Source organism: Lutra lutra, chromosome 3, assembly GCF_902655055.1.
Source record: "Lutra lutra chromosome 3, mLutLut1.2, whole genome shotgun sequence".
Lineage (NCBI taxonomy): Eukaryota > Metazoa > Chordata > Mammalia > Carnivora > Mustelidae > Lutra > Lutra lutra.
The window spans coordinates 68,029,166-68,043,812 of record NC_062280.1 but is presented as its reverse complement, the minus strand read 5'-3'; the positions used below and the strand labels follow the sequence as shown (position 1 = coordinate 68,043,812).

The 14,647-nt window shown below is 43.5% G+C and overlaps 1 protein-coding gene across 1 annotated transcript in view; it reads right to left on the bottom strand.

Annotated features, from left to right (window-relative positions):
* Positions 1 to 343: 343 nt before the first annotated feature.
* GAD1 (glutamate decarboxylase 1) overlaps positions 344 to 14,647 on the bottom strand; it is a 40,651-nt gene continuing 26,347 nt past the window's right edge. The window contains exons 8-17 of the mRNA XM_047722681.1: positions 14,007 to 14,122; positions 13,843 to 13,922; positions 13,565 to 13,619; positions 12,152 to 12,268; positions 10,961 to 11,025; positions 7,084 to 7,162; positions 5,808 to 5,957; positions 3,377 to 3,484; positions 2,291 to 2,380; positions 344 to 1,506 (exon numbers count right to left, since the gene is read on the bottom strand). Coding sequence (XP_047578637.1) covers positions 1,333 to 1,506; positions 2,291 to 2,380; positions 3,377 to 3,484; positions 5,808 to 5,957; positions 7,084 to 7,162; positions 10,961 to 11,025; positions 12,152 to 12,268; positions 13,565 to 13,619; positions 13,843 to 13,922; positions 14,007 to 14,122 — 1,034 coding nt within the window. The 3' untranslated portion in view covers positions 344 to 1,332. The remainder of the gene's footprint in view (positions 1,507 to 2,290; positions 2,381 to 3,376; positions 3,485 to 5,807; positions 5,958 to 7,083; positions 7,163 to 10,960; positions 11,026 to 12,151; positions 12,269 to 13,564; positions 13,620 to 13,842; positions 13,923 to 14,006; positions 14,123 to 14,647) is intronic.

Here is a 14,647-nt window from a genome sequence, read left to right as displayed (position 1 = left end):
GGTGGTGATATGTAACTGTCACTGGAAAGCTCTGTATGAAACACAAACTAAAAGAAAATTTTGCTCAAATTCTCCATGGAGAATATTTTTATTTATTTATATTCTTCTTGCATACTCTAAAACGCACAGTGTGAATTTTTCTTTCCTCAGAAACAGTTGTGAGCCTGGTCAGTTCATTGGAGCTCTTCAGAAGGTCTTCGGAAACGTTGCCTTAGGTTTGAGCTAAGCGAGTCACAGAGATTGGTCATGAGCTACTACAAAATTATAGGAGATCTAGTTACTATCCAACAGTTACTAGAAAAGCATTGAGAACACCAGACATATAGCCAGACAGAGAGCATAATAGAAGAGCAGATGTTATTGAAGTCATGGGATTTCCATATAGATGATTCTATGTACAGTATCAGAATTCTCTTTCAGGCAGCAAACTTATGCTTCGATCTTTTAAGAGCACTCTAATATAAATACAAGTCTCACTAATTTTAATCTTTTTTCTTTGGCTCACAAATGCACGTAAATACCATAAACAGTTTCCTGAACTTACTGCATTGATATATAAATAAGATACATTACAAATGGGAAGAAAATACAAGACGTCTCTTTAGCATGGTAAATCTCTGAATATAAATAAGCAATTATCTCATTTACCTACAATTTAAACAGTTCATTGAAATCATTACATGTGTTCTTCCCCTACCCCCCAAAGGTCAGACAACAGAAATATACACAATCTACACAAATTAGTCCTTAAAAATACAACAACAGCACACCTGTAACAATGACTCGGCTACGATTTTCCCCAACCAGGATACTAATGGAGAGGGTGTGACTCTTGTCATCTACTGGTACTTTGTCTCATTCATCATCACCTCAGGTAGGAGAAACACTGATAATGAGGTCAACTCTCACCAACAGTATGTCCCTTGGTCCCTATGACACAACATCTTGAAAAACATCTTTCCTGGGATTCTTGGGCAAGCTGGTTTGCAGCATGTTTGGCCCATCGATAACTGCTGAAGGGAAAGTTAATTCTCTGGGAGTGGGAGACATGCTGTGATCTGTCACAAGCCACACTCACGACACATACATAAACATATAGAGAGAGAGGTATATATAACTGTACATATATACTGTGTTCCTAGTGGGCAACTTTTTAAAAAGAATAGTATTTCCTACGAACTCTAACAAGCTTAAGTTTTTAAACAATATTTCTTGAGATATTATATTTTTCCCTCAGTGAAATAGCCTATGTGGTTTAGCCATTTACAGAGGTGGTTCTAGAGAGCCAGAAGGAAAGGGAATCCCCATAAACTCGTGTTCTGTGGCGGGCAGTTACAGATCCTGGCCCAGTCTTTCTATCTCCTCAATGAGGAAGTCAATATCAGACTGTGTTGCAGCTGGGTTCGAGATGACCATCCGGAAAAAGTTGGCCTTGTCCCCCTGAGGCTGGTAGCCAACCATGGTCGTGCCAGACTCCATCATCAGTGCTTTGATTTTGGGAGCAACCTTGTGATGGAAAACACAAAACAAAACTCAAGACCAGTATTAACACTATTCTCTTTTAAATAATGTGACCCACTTCTTAGTTGAAAAAATAGAGCCATATGCTTTTCACTATCCGTATCTATACTGGCATAAAGGCAAACATTTTGTATCTGAGTCTCTTCAGTGGTTACTCTCCAATGACTGAGGCCACCCGATCATAAATTCCCTCAGAAACTACTGTGTGGCTGACTTTTGAAAGTCAGTTCTGGAACAATGATAAAATAAAAAACAAAAACAAAAACAAAAACAAAAAACTCTTATATGCTGCAACACAAATTAAGGCTTCTGAATAATCCAGAGCCCAGGATCCATCTGGCACATAGACTATGCTCAATGAGTATTTGTTAGATGAATGAAATATTATATAAATTCAATACAAATACCAACAACTACAAATACTATAATGGATGCAGAAATCAACAACTAGGATGAATCAGCATTAGAGTGGACTTGAACTTTGTAAAAGACATTTTAATAGACATAGTTTAATATGGAAGTTCCTAGAAATATGTGTATCATTCAACTGTCCTGCATACAGCAACCTACGACAGGGCTGCGTCCTGCCCCCCCCACCCCCTGCAAAGGGACAATCCAGATTCAAAAAGAATGTAACAAGATGGCTTCCTAGCACCCCAAGTCTTTATTTTTGATTTCTTCCCCATTAGAAAGACACATTAAAGTGTGGATGTTCTGACCAGTTAGAGAAATTGCACAGGGTTAGATGAGACAAGGAGAGATTCCATACCCTGTGTAGTTTTTCCCGTCGTTCAGGGCTATCCGGAATGCCCCTGAGGCTTTGTGGAATATACCAGAAACAGACGTTTGTATGCTCAGGCTGCAGAAATTTTCACAAACAAACAAACCAGAAAATTATGAGTACTTGAAAGAAAGTTGTTCCCAAAGCTCTATGTACATTTGGCAGAAGGCCCTCAGACCAAAGAACAAATTTTTTTTTCTAAAAAGGGCTTCAAGAAGCACCTAAGTGACTCAGTCAGTTAAGTGTCTGCTTAGGTCATGACCGCAGGGTCCTGGGATCTCCCTTTCCCTCTATTGCTCCCCCTGCTTGTGCTCTCTTCCTCTCTCTGTCAAATAAATAAATAAAATCATTTAAAAATGGGGGGGCGGCTCCAAGTCCACCTTGAAGACAATGTTACTTCTAACCAGGGGGAACAATGCCTAGTTTATCCAGTCATATCTGGCCAGAGAACTGCTTCCTCTAACCAATTTTCTAGATGATGTAGGTGGTGTTACACGGTTTATGAGTGGATTTTCTTTTATTGAACACTGGCTCCTATTCTTTTGGTTACTACTATACAACTCAGTTCATGACATAGGATGTACCCACAGCAAGCATTCAGTCAATACTAGTATGACAAGTACCTCATTGTGCGCAATGTACATAAGAACTCAGGGCGGAAACAAAAAAAAATTTTTTAAGAGTGGGGGAGGGGAAGGGGAGAGGGAGAATGGTAAGCAGGCTCCATGCCCAGTGCATGAGCCCAAAGCAGGGCTCAAACTTACAATCCTGAGGTCATGACCTGAACGGAAATCAAGAGTAGGATGCTTAACCAACTCAGGAGCGTGCCAGGTAAAGTCTCTTATCTACAAAGGGCCGGTCAAGAGTTGTACCATTTTAGAAAAGGCAAAGGGCAGAAGTCTTCCCAATGCTATCAAAAGAGAAGTTCCTAGACACAGAGGGAATTAAAGGAAGAGTACATAAAAATAAAAATTCAGAAGCACCTTCTGGCAATGTGGGAAAATATGGCTTCAGGAGCATCCCTCAGTAGATTTTCTGGAAATGCTATGCATCAAGTCCATGATGACAACTTACCTCCCCATCAAAAACCATCTCAAATTCTTCTCTGTTTTTAATCTTGGCATAGAGGTATTCCGCCAGTTCTAAGCATTTGTTGATCTGATTTTCAAATCCCACTGTGCCCTGGTTTAGAAAAAGAAAAGTCATGTTGGTTAGCGATGGGTTGCATGTTCCTGTGATGAGCATTTGAGGAAGCTGTGCTGACCCTGTCTATTGGAAATCCGCATAAGAGTATTCTTGGAGAGGGTTAGGAAGAACTACCTAATTAAATGAGTACAGTTTCTTCACGGTGTCACAAACAATAAAAGGAAGCATGTCTACTCTCTTTTGAAGACACTCTAGTCTCTGGGCACTTGGTCCCTCTAGGGCTCCTAGCTCCCTTCCAGTCACTCACAGCCTGAACCTGAAGCCCGTTGTTCGTTTGCCTTAGGAGAGCGGTACTCAAAGTGTAGCTAGCTGTCCACAAGCTGTAACTGGTCCGTACAAATACGAGAACAGAAATTGAGATTCAGCAGCAAGAAATTCTAACAGCATTTTGACAGTAATTTTATGTCTACTGACTCTAGTTTGAAAAATTGATGTCTAAGCTTTACACAGTTTTTTACTTCATTTTTCTACCAATTCATCATTTATTGTATTGGTCCATGATAGGTTAAAAAACAATAACAACTGGTTCTTCATAGCGGAGCTGGTGAAATACTACTTTAGAACCCACCTTCCCTGGCCCTAACTCCTGGCCAAGCATGTCCCTATACTCCCTGGCAGGCTACCTTCCACAGAACACAGTATCATCGCTTTCTGGGGCCAGCCAGGCAGGCAGGTGGGGAAACCACCGGTCTCAGTACATGCCCTGAGATTGCAATAGCTCTAGCTCTTGGCAAACTGGTTGAGCACGAGTTTCAGAAGCCAGCAAGGTTGATTAATAACAGCAGCATGGGGGCTGTTGAGTGGGTTGGTGTCAACAAGGCAAGCAGATGTGCAAGGCTGGCCTGTGGATTGTCAGTAGGCCTGGGCAGGGCCCAGCACAGGCAAAAGCATGAGCCTCCCCAAGTAGTCACTGCTGAGTGTGATACCTTGGCCAGTCCACTTTCTATTTTTCTTCTTTTTAAAGATTTTATTTATTTGTCAGACACAGAGAGAGAGAGAGAGAAAGAAAGAGAGAGAGGAGTGCGCATGTGCACAAGCAGGGGGAACAGCGGGGAAGGGGAGAAGGAGAAGCAGACCCCCCGCTGAGCAAGGAGACCGATTCCGGGGCTGGATCCCAGGACCCGGGGATCATGACTTGAGTGGAAGGCAGATGCTCAACCGACTGAGCCACCCAGGCATCAGTCCACTTTCCACTTGAGAAAGAAGCCCGCACTGGGGTCCCACCGCAGCATTAATTCACTATGAGCCAAACTCCTGGCAGATGGTTCAAGAGTTTATTGTTGGGCAAAATGAAGACGTAAATTACTGATGTAGGCCATGTGGTCATTATATTTCTAAAAGATAGGGCTCTTTCTCTTGTTGCAATTCATGGCTACTTATATGCTTAAAATACCTATGATTACTTTGTGGTAGAAATCAGACTATTTCTATATTAAGACAAAATGACTTAATGAAGGAAAAAACTAATAATCTATCAAATCCATCCTACAGAAAAAACACTTGACTAGATGTCTTGCTGGAAAACTTCATCGTTTTGGTATTAGTAGACACAATCTTAAGTGTGGAAATTATTAAAATTAATTTATAGTGGTAAATAAAAACAATGGTCGCACTATAAAGCTATGAAATCAAATTGCCTTAGTTGATTACATACTTTTGAAACAAATAATCGAAATGGCAATCCTTTCCCTCACCCATATTTAGGGGGAGATTCTACTCTACTCTACTTGTTGTTGTTTTTTTTTCTAGACACAGAAATGCAACCTAAAAGATTGATGAATGACGACGCAGCATGACTTAGTCTAACAGTAGGATTTCTCAGAATAAAGTATGCAGTTTTCCAGAATAGCATATAAAGTATGAATGATGGGAAAGCCATTATTTAAAAAGAACTAAAAATTGTCCCATATAGCCCATGATTCGAGGCCTCATAAAGAACTTCAGGGTTCTGCATAGAATAATGCAGCAATTTCTTTACATCTGCACTAAATAGTTTCAGCATCCCTAAGGACGACGGAGAAAGTCCTCATCTTGGCAAAATTTTTAGTTGTTGTAAGAGAAAGTTACAAGGAAACTTCATGTTAATTCCAACTGAGAAGACTGAATGAAAAGAAAGTAGATTTTGACATAAGGGATAAAGTGATCTCGTTTGCAAACAAAGAACATACAGTTAACTCAATTACCCAGATATTGATTATACACATATTAAATTATCTGTGATATATCTTTGTCTCCCTTCTGCCAGCCAGCCTGCGCACACTGCATTTCTGTCCTACGTCCTGAATTCTCTCTTTCGTACCTTTGCTTTCCACATCAGCCAGAACTTAAAAATGTCCACGTGGCGGCCACACTGGATCGCCTTGTCCCCGGTGTCATAGGAGACATCATACTGCTTGTCTGGCTGGAAAAGGTAGCCGGCACACATCTGGTTGCATCCTTGGAGTATACCCTATCATGAAAATCAAGACAAGCTTGCATCTGTATTCGTAGGTCAGATATGGGAATGGCTTTGAAACGGGGTTGGTAGGGGAAGGAGGGACTTGGGATCCCATGCAACCTTTCTTCTAATGTCTTTATAAGGCCTTGCGTTTGTTCTGGTATCTTTCTTGAAAACCACCCTTGGAAAAACTTTTCCCCCTTCTCTCTGTCCCTCTGATTAGAAAATGACTTTTTTAGTCTCTGATGCTTACAAGAAGGGACCCACCGTCCCTTCTAGGAGACATTTAGAAACGTGTGGGGTGTTTTGGCTTGTTTCCAAGACTGGGACGTACTGCGGTATTCAGTGGACAAGGGTTGGGGATATGAATTCCCTGCAGCGGGTGGTACGGTCTCATGTTGTGAAGAATTTTCCTCCCCCAAGTGACCCCATCCCCAAAATCTAGTCTTTTCCAGGATCTCCTGTAATGTTAACAGACGTTATTAGGAACGTAGTAAAGAGCCTGGGCAGGTTCTGGTTCCTACAAGCTGGAGATCAATTTTTGGAATGCTTTAATGTACCCACATTTTACTGGAGCAACAATGCTTTTGAAAGCAGGGTCCTATTATTAGACACTTCAAGAACTAACTTATTTCCAGACACTTTTTAGTCAACATTCCTTGTTGTCCTAAGTTGACATTTGTAGATGTTGTTCTGCCTAATTTACTTCAGCTCTTGGGACCGCAGATTCACGGAAAGAACTTGTGGTATGTTCCAGGGAGCACTTCTATTGACTAAGGTGAGAGGGGGTCGCCCACCCGATGGCTCTCACATTTGCTCGTACAAGCATGGAGGGATGGGCAATGAAATGATGCCCTTATAGCTTCCATCGTTGACAGGGCCCTGAGCGCTGAGCAGTAGGAAGGGCAGTAGAGGGCAAAGCCAAGAGGAGGCACGCGCTGGCTCTCATGGAGGCACAAGGGCAGGGAAGATCGGCCCTGTCGTTTCAACGGGGCTGGCAATCTTGTGTGTTTGTCAAGTACAGTTAAAAAACAAACCAACAAAACAAAACCCAGACCGAACAAAACCACACTTTTTCCTTCTTGCATCTCGTAAAGGACACCGAGGCTGCCTGCTCCTCTTTGGAGGCGGTACAGACCTTTTCCTTGACAAGAATGGCAGAGCACTGCAGGAGCACGCCCATCATCTTGTGAGGGTTCCAGGTGACTGAGTTGGCCCTGAAAGAAGCACATGATACACTCTGAGGAGAAGGTGCCGGAGTCAGCAGGAGGCACCCGTCCTCTTGAGGAAAATGCCACCCATTGCAACTGCAGTGGTATGTGCTGCCGCTGCCTTGCCCCCCGGGTAGGCTAACCAAATAGCAAACTAATATTTTGTGGGCAGTCTCAGGGCCTTATGTTGCTGACTGGCTCTTCTAAATAATTGCTGTTAAGAATAGCTTTCATTTATGAAGAGTGTTTATTGTATGTCCTACTATTCCAAGAGCTTTACTGAATCCTGGCTCTGACATTTGCCAGTTTGGGCAAGGAACCTAACTCCCCTGAGCCTCAGTGTTCCCATCGCTGAAATGGGGACAATAGTGTCTACTTCCCAGAGGTTAACAAAGGATAAATGAGTAGATACATACAAAAGGCTCATAGGTATGCCTGGAATATCTAATCCTCACAATAACTCTCTGATGTAGGGATTCTCACTCCCTCTCTTTTACATGGAGAAACTCAAACTCTCATGGAGAAATGAAAGGGTTAAATGCGTCACCCAAAGTCAAACAGCTGGGCCGAGTGCCTGAGCCTAGAGTCAAGTCCCGTGGAGTCAAGTCCAGGAGCCTACAGAGCCGGTGCTCATAACCCTTCCGCCAGCCTGCCTCCCTCTAGGCAACAGACCCTGGCTTCCCTCTGCCTTCCTGTTCTTATTAATAAAATGGGCTGGCGATGCTGACCTACCTGCTTATGAGGTAGTGTGAAGAGGGACCCCTAAAAGCAGGGCTCACTTGGATAACTCTAGATTTTGACTCCTTAGCAACATTATTTATGAGCCAAATGAACACAATGTTGCCAGTGTAGGCTGCCATGATGGCTGAACAAGCATGGTTTCCTAGAAACCATATCAGTTGTTCAGACACAATGACGGGTTAAGCAGCACACTGGCTGAGCCATCACAGAGACCACTGAGTTGCATGCCCGATGACTGAAATGGGGTAATCTTCAGTGGTTTACAGACTTATTCCCAACAGCCTGGCCCAGCACTGGGCTCTGCACTTTCATACCCGAGAAGGAGGCTTTCCCCAGACCCAGCAACTGGCTCTGAATTATACTGCCTGTGTTCTCCCTAGAGCTAAATCCTTGCTGTGAATGTTGAACCTCTTCATCTTGCTGAGGTCTGTTAGATGGAGAATAATTTAGTGTCTAGGTGATGATAGGGTAAGTACTGTGTTTCAAGGAGAAGTAAGTCCTGAAGTACTTTTCCCCCTTGGACATAGTATAATAACCTTTGTGAAAGAGACCTGTGAGGAACTCTTTAAAAAGGTGACTAAATGTTTGGTCATCAGTGTCAGGCCATCTTTAAAAGGTAGTGGATTTAATCCATTTTCTCATAGCTATCATTCACTGAGTCATTAAGAAACTTTATTTAGATCTCATAAAATGTCTTAAATGGTTTTTTGAATGCCTTAGAGGTCTGAAGTGAAGGGTTCTTTGCTGTTCCAAAGGTAAAGTAACAAGACATGATATGGATTCAGTTTCTTTTAGAAGACATATGTGCTTTAAAATGTTAGAAAAATCTGTGCAAAATGTTTCAGGTTTTCCTGGATTCAAAGGCGGAAAATGGAAATTGCCTGATAAATCTAAAGTACAGTTGGATTGGTTCATCTACACTTAGTATATTATTTTCTAAGTCATAGTGTCATGTAATTATGCTTCCATGAGTCAGTCCTACTCAAGTCAGTCCCATTCACCTTGACACTGGCCTTCCAGAACTGAACCAGAAGGGAAGAGGCATAGTAGAGATAACTGAAACTCAAGCCAGAGTCCTCGTTATGAGAGAAGCTGCTGTGTAGTTTTCCCCTCTCCCCATTCACCTCTCTACCTCAGTTTGCTCTCACCTCTTTCTACTTTGCTCCAGCCACACTGGCCTCTTGGATGGTCCTCCAATTTGCCAAGAACAGACCTACCCCAGGGCCTTCGTACTTGCCCTTCCACCATCTGGAATACTCTTTTAAGTATCCTCGCTTCCTGTCTCCCTTTATCCCTATATCCACTGAAATGTCACATTCTCAGGAAGGCCTCTGACCGGGCACCTGTGTGGCTCAGTCTGGTGAGCAGCTGCATTCAGCTCAGGTGGTGATCCTGGAATCCCAGGATCGAGTCCCACGCAGGGGCTCCCTGCTCAATGGGGAGACTGTTTCTCCCTCTGACCATCCCTGTGTCATGCTCTCTCTCTCTGTCTCTCTCAAATAAATATATAGAATCTTTTTTTTTAAAGATTTTATTTATTTATTTGACAGAGAGAAATCACAAGTAGGCAGAGAGGCAGGCAGAGAGAGAGGAGGAAGCAGGCTCCCCGCTGAGCAGAAAGCCCGATGTGGGACTCGATCCCAGGACCCTGAGATCATGACCTGAGCCGAAGGCAGCGGCTTAACCCACTGAGCCACCCAGGCGCCCCAAATATATAGAATCTTAAGAAAAAGAAAAAAGGCCTCTGACTACCCCATCTCAAATGGCATGCCTTTGTCTTCACTGTTACCTAACCCTGCTTCATTTTTCTTTACTACGAGACAGACTAAATATCTCCTTATTTATGAACATCTAGCTCACTGGACAATAAGCTTCAGGAAGGTAAATCTCCCAGTTGATAATACCTTCTAGATCCAGCCTTATTTTTCCTACGTGTACCAGATACCCATTTTTTTTTTTAAGAAAAGTCTCACAGATGGCTGGACTGAAGGTGGGTGACCGAGTATTCACATCCACGCCTGCCGGCTCATGACAGGTGCTCAGTAAATATTTGCTGAATGAACACATGGATTGAGGTGAGTTTGGATCAAATTGTTGGAGTCAGGTTAAAATCATGTTTCGCTCATGACTGCATTGTCTCTGATTAGAAGCTTCTGTTCCTGACACAAAACGTGCCAGGTTAGCAAGTGAACACAAGAAATGGTTTTAATTCTAGCTGGCAGGGTAGGGGCCTGGTTCTCCTAGGCTGAGGGGGGATGTCCTGGCATCAGTGAGTGAATTGGGAAAAGGCCAGATGAGCTTTGATGCCTCGGTGCTCCTCTGGGTAATCTTTGCCTCTTCAGCCACTGTAGGTGACAGGAGAGGGGCCGCTATTTGCAATGGGTCCAAGATCCAAACATGCCAAAGGCTTTGACCATCAACCAAGTAAACTCAGTGACTGAGAAGAACAGGGAACAAGGTGGTGGGGGCGGGGGGTCAATTTGGGAGCCTGTGCAGAAATGGCTCAGTTCCTGGGGAAGAAAAAGTAAAAAGTAGGACCCCTCCCCCCCGCCACTGAACTTCAATGGTGAGCCAAATTAGTTAGATCAACCAATCAACTGAGGTAGATCAACGAAATTAATTAGAACTACTCCATTCTCAGCAGTAAATTTAATGACAGAGAAGAGCGTACTGAATCCAAGCCCCTTTCTGTGCTCTTGACAAATACCCTCCTTTAACCTCGAGATCCCTGCACAGCTTACGTTCTCTTCTTGACCAGCTGACCACGCAGCAATCACGTCTGTCGTTGTGTTCACCACGTTGTGTTGTCACCGTTCGCTTGTCTTTCTCTCTTTCTCAATGGTGAACTCACTGAGGACTCATCTGACCGGGAATCATTTTTTATTTCCCAGTGCCTAGCATACAGTAATTCCTCACTAACTGCCTACTGAACAGGTGGATGTAGTCCGATGGGTGTAAGACATTGGGACTCAGGGAGGGACCATCTGCAGATGGGGTGGCACAGCCTGGGTGGCCGCGGATGAAAGGCCTGGACGGAGGGCGGCCCTGAGCTCAGACCCTTACCTTTCTATGCCACTGAGTTTGTGGCGGTGCTTCCTGGACATGAGCAGCCCGCCGCCCCAGGCAGCCTGTGAGGACAGAGACAGGAGGGGGAGGGGGGCAGTGACATTGAAGAATCGCAAACCAATCACTCCACATGGCTAATAAACTATGAGAGAGAATGTAAATGGTGACAAGCATGAGTTTGTTTGACAAAAGGAACCCACATTGATTGTTCAGCCAGTGGCAGTTGTAATTATCATTTGTCTCTTCTTCAAAACTCCCTCCAGGTTAACCTCACAGGGGCTGTGCGAATGATGCGGGTAAATTGGGTCTGAGCCTCTGGTGCCGAGACCCAAAGGCCCAGAGTCCTGTGTTAAGGGAGCCACCATGGCTCTGGAAATGACCCAACGGACTGGAGCCTGCCATCTGATTCTCCCTGGGGTAGAGTTCTAAGGGATCCTGGAAAAAACTCAGAAAACAACAGCTCTGCTGGGTTTGGAGGTCCCCCAACAGCAAGACATTTTGGTGGGTACCTTGATGCCTGTTTATGCAACATCTTGGGACACCACATGACACAACAGCCTTTTTTGGTCATGGGCTCAACAATCAGGCACATTACTCACCTGTCCGGTTGTGAGGACTTATATCCATAAGAGAATGGAGAGAGAAAAAGGAGAAAATAGACCCAATCTCCCATGTGGAAAATGTACCATTTATGTTCCTGGGAAATTTGGGGACTAAATCTCTCAGTTGATAACACCTTTTTTATAGGGCCTATTTTTCCTACATGTACCAGATGCATGGGTTTTTTTGAAAATTGTCATAGATGGCTGGATGGAAAGTGGGCAGCTGAGTGTCTAGATTCATGGCTACTCTCCACACATTGGAGCTTATACATTTTTCCCTCTGAAACCAGCTATACTGCCCTCTGTAACCATTTGTCTAGACAAAAGCTTCCTGGAAGGGTGAGGGGGACCGAACTCTCACGAGGACCACAGAAGACAGTGGCAGGCGAGGGATGAGTCCTAGAAGATGTCCAGGCCTGTAGTGTGTGCTGTCATGAATGGTGGGCTGGAGGCCACAGGAGGGCGAGCTGACCGGGATGGGGACAGAGGGCCAGCTGGGGCGTGGGGAGGAGCTGGCAGCAAATGGTAAAGCAGAGCGTTTCCACCCCCCCAACACGCTGGCCGCTCTGTGAGTTACAGCACTTACGTCGACGTGGAGCCATAGGTTGTATTTCTCACATATATCCGCAATCTCCTGTATGGGGTCAAAAGCTCCGTACACCGTCGTGCCGGCAGTTGCGTTGACATAAAGAGGAATAAACCCCTACAAAGGAAGAGAGACAGGGAGATGAGACTTTCCATACTCCCCCGTCCACATGTAGTAGAAGAACTGCAGGAGCCTTCCTCTGTACCAGAGATCCGCAAGGTGGCTGTGCTATCAGGTACGATATCTGGGAGAATTTTGTTGGTCCATCAACTCATTCATTCAACAAATAGTTTTTGAGTGACATTTACATGCCAGGCCCTGTTTCAGAGCTGTGGAGGAATAGAGCAGTGAGAGCAACAGATGGAGACTTCTGTCCTCATGGAGTTAACATCCTAGTGGGGAGTGACAGACAACAAACAAAATTCAAGAAGCAAAATACACAGTATGTTCGATGGCGGTAAGTCCTATGGCAAGCAGGAAAGAGGAATCCTAAGTGTTTGGAGTGATGGGCAGGGAGCTCTGAACATTGTCTGGGTACTATACATTTTAGAAGCTGTGTTACTCTAAGTGTATTGATGTAACAATGATCCTGAAGCATTGTTTGCTTATTTAAAACACGATGGAAGTTGGAACGTTCATGAATAGTGGATACAGTAAAATGTTCATGTGAACAAGAAACACATGGGTAACTAGAGTAATAGGGCAAAGACAGGCTTGGGGGAATCTAGCAGTCCTAGGTTTTTTTTCAAGCTCAGTTCCTCCCAAGCCCCTTGTTTAGTCCTAGTGACATTTCCATCCATCTCCTCTACTGACCAGCAAACAGTTAAGCTAGAGAATGAGGTTTGAGGATGTAACCAAAACAACAAGTTGGTAAATGCCGGATAGCTACCTGGGACTGCATTGTGGTTACATCTCATCTGTGAGGTTGTTTTGTTTTGTTTCATATTGTTTAATAGAATTTATTGAGGCTGGATTCACCGAGTACCATGGGCCATCTGCCAAGGCATAGAAGCACTCTGCTAAACAGAAGCCTAAGCTAAAATGCTATTTGTTAAAATGAGATTATACCTAACAAGCAGCAAATAAAAAGCTCAATTAGGCTGTATTTTCTTGATGCTTGGGTAGTGGATTTATTGAAGTACATCAAACTAATCACTTGGCAAAGTATAGATAGGACAAGTGGCTTAATTAAGACTGAATTTCTCATTTAAAAAAAAAAATGACAATGTATAGACACAGCTTTAAAATGAAATCATCTCAAATTGGAAATAAGCAAGTATCTGAGATTATAATTTTAAGAAACACAATTAAAATTCCCTCTCATATTATCAGACTTTTATTATCTAGGACAGAAAGAAGATATTTTTAAAAATTTGTATTCACCAGAGTTTAGGTGTACCACAGAGTACATACCTTTTGCTTGGCATCAAGAATTTTTGCCTCTAGATCAGCTGGAATTATCTTCCCCCTGTAATTATTAAAAGGGAAGAGAAATTAAAATGAAGAATCAATGAGATTGCACATGAAAAAAACTTTAGCAGCAGCAAAAAGTAATTTAATTGGATATTTTCAACAGACCATTAGCAGCTTGGCATACTGTACTGAGTCAGTGCTTAAGCACAATAAAACAGATTTAACAGATGAACACATTCAATACGTCAAGAACCTAATGCTTACTCTCCCCTCCCTACCTTTCATTGCATTTTATCAAAATCACGTTGTCGGTTCCAAAGCCAAGTGCAGCTCCAGCCTTCTTGATGGAATAGTGACTCTGCAACAAACAGAGGGTTGGGGTTAGAGATGAGACAGGCCCTTGTAAAACACCATAAGCCACAAGCAAGATCATCCAACTCACATGTTCTGAGGTGAAGAGGACCAATCTGGGAACGGCTGCCATGCCCTTTGTCTTAACTTCCGGGAAGAACTTGTAGCGAGCGGCCATGATGCTGTACATGTTGGAGATAGCTCCCCCTAGGAGCAAGCAGATACATTGGGAAGTATGAAGCTCCATTATTATTGTTTCTAATAATAAAGACTGAGCTAGTGTCTTAAGAGGCAACGGAGGCAGAAAGGGGAGGGAGAATATCCTGTTAGGTTTTGCTGGCTTCCCTATTGCCAGGACTTCCCTTTGGTCCCTTTGCCTTGGGAATACGAGTAGTCACTCTCATTACCAGAGCCATCTAGGCAATTTGGCTGGAGGTGATTCATGTACTCCAATGCTCATTCCACCTGAAGCCTAGACAGAAATATAAGAGGTGGCAACGGCAGTGGCTGCAAAGAGACAGGTGAGTTACAACTTATCTGCTTTCACTTTCTGCTCCATCTATTTCCTGAACAAAGATGAATCTATTCTCTGAATTAGAAAGACAGAAAAAGCAAGAGTAATGGAGCCTACAGAAGGAAACAGTGACATTGCCTGGATACTCTCCTCAAAGAATAGCTCAACTGAGTTATTGAGTCATTTGGGAGAGCTCTAAGTTTATTAAAATAAAACTA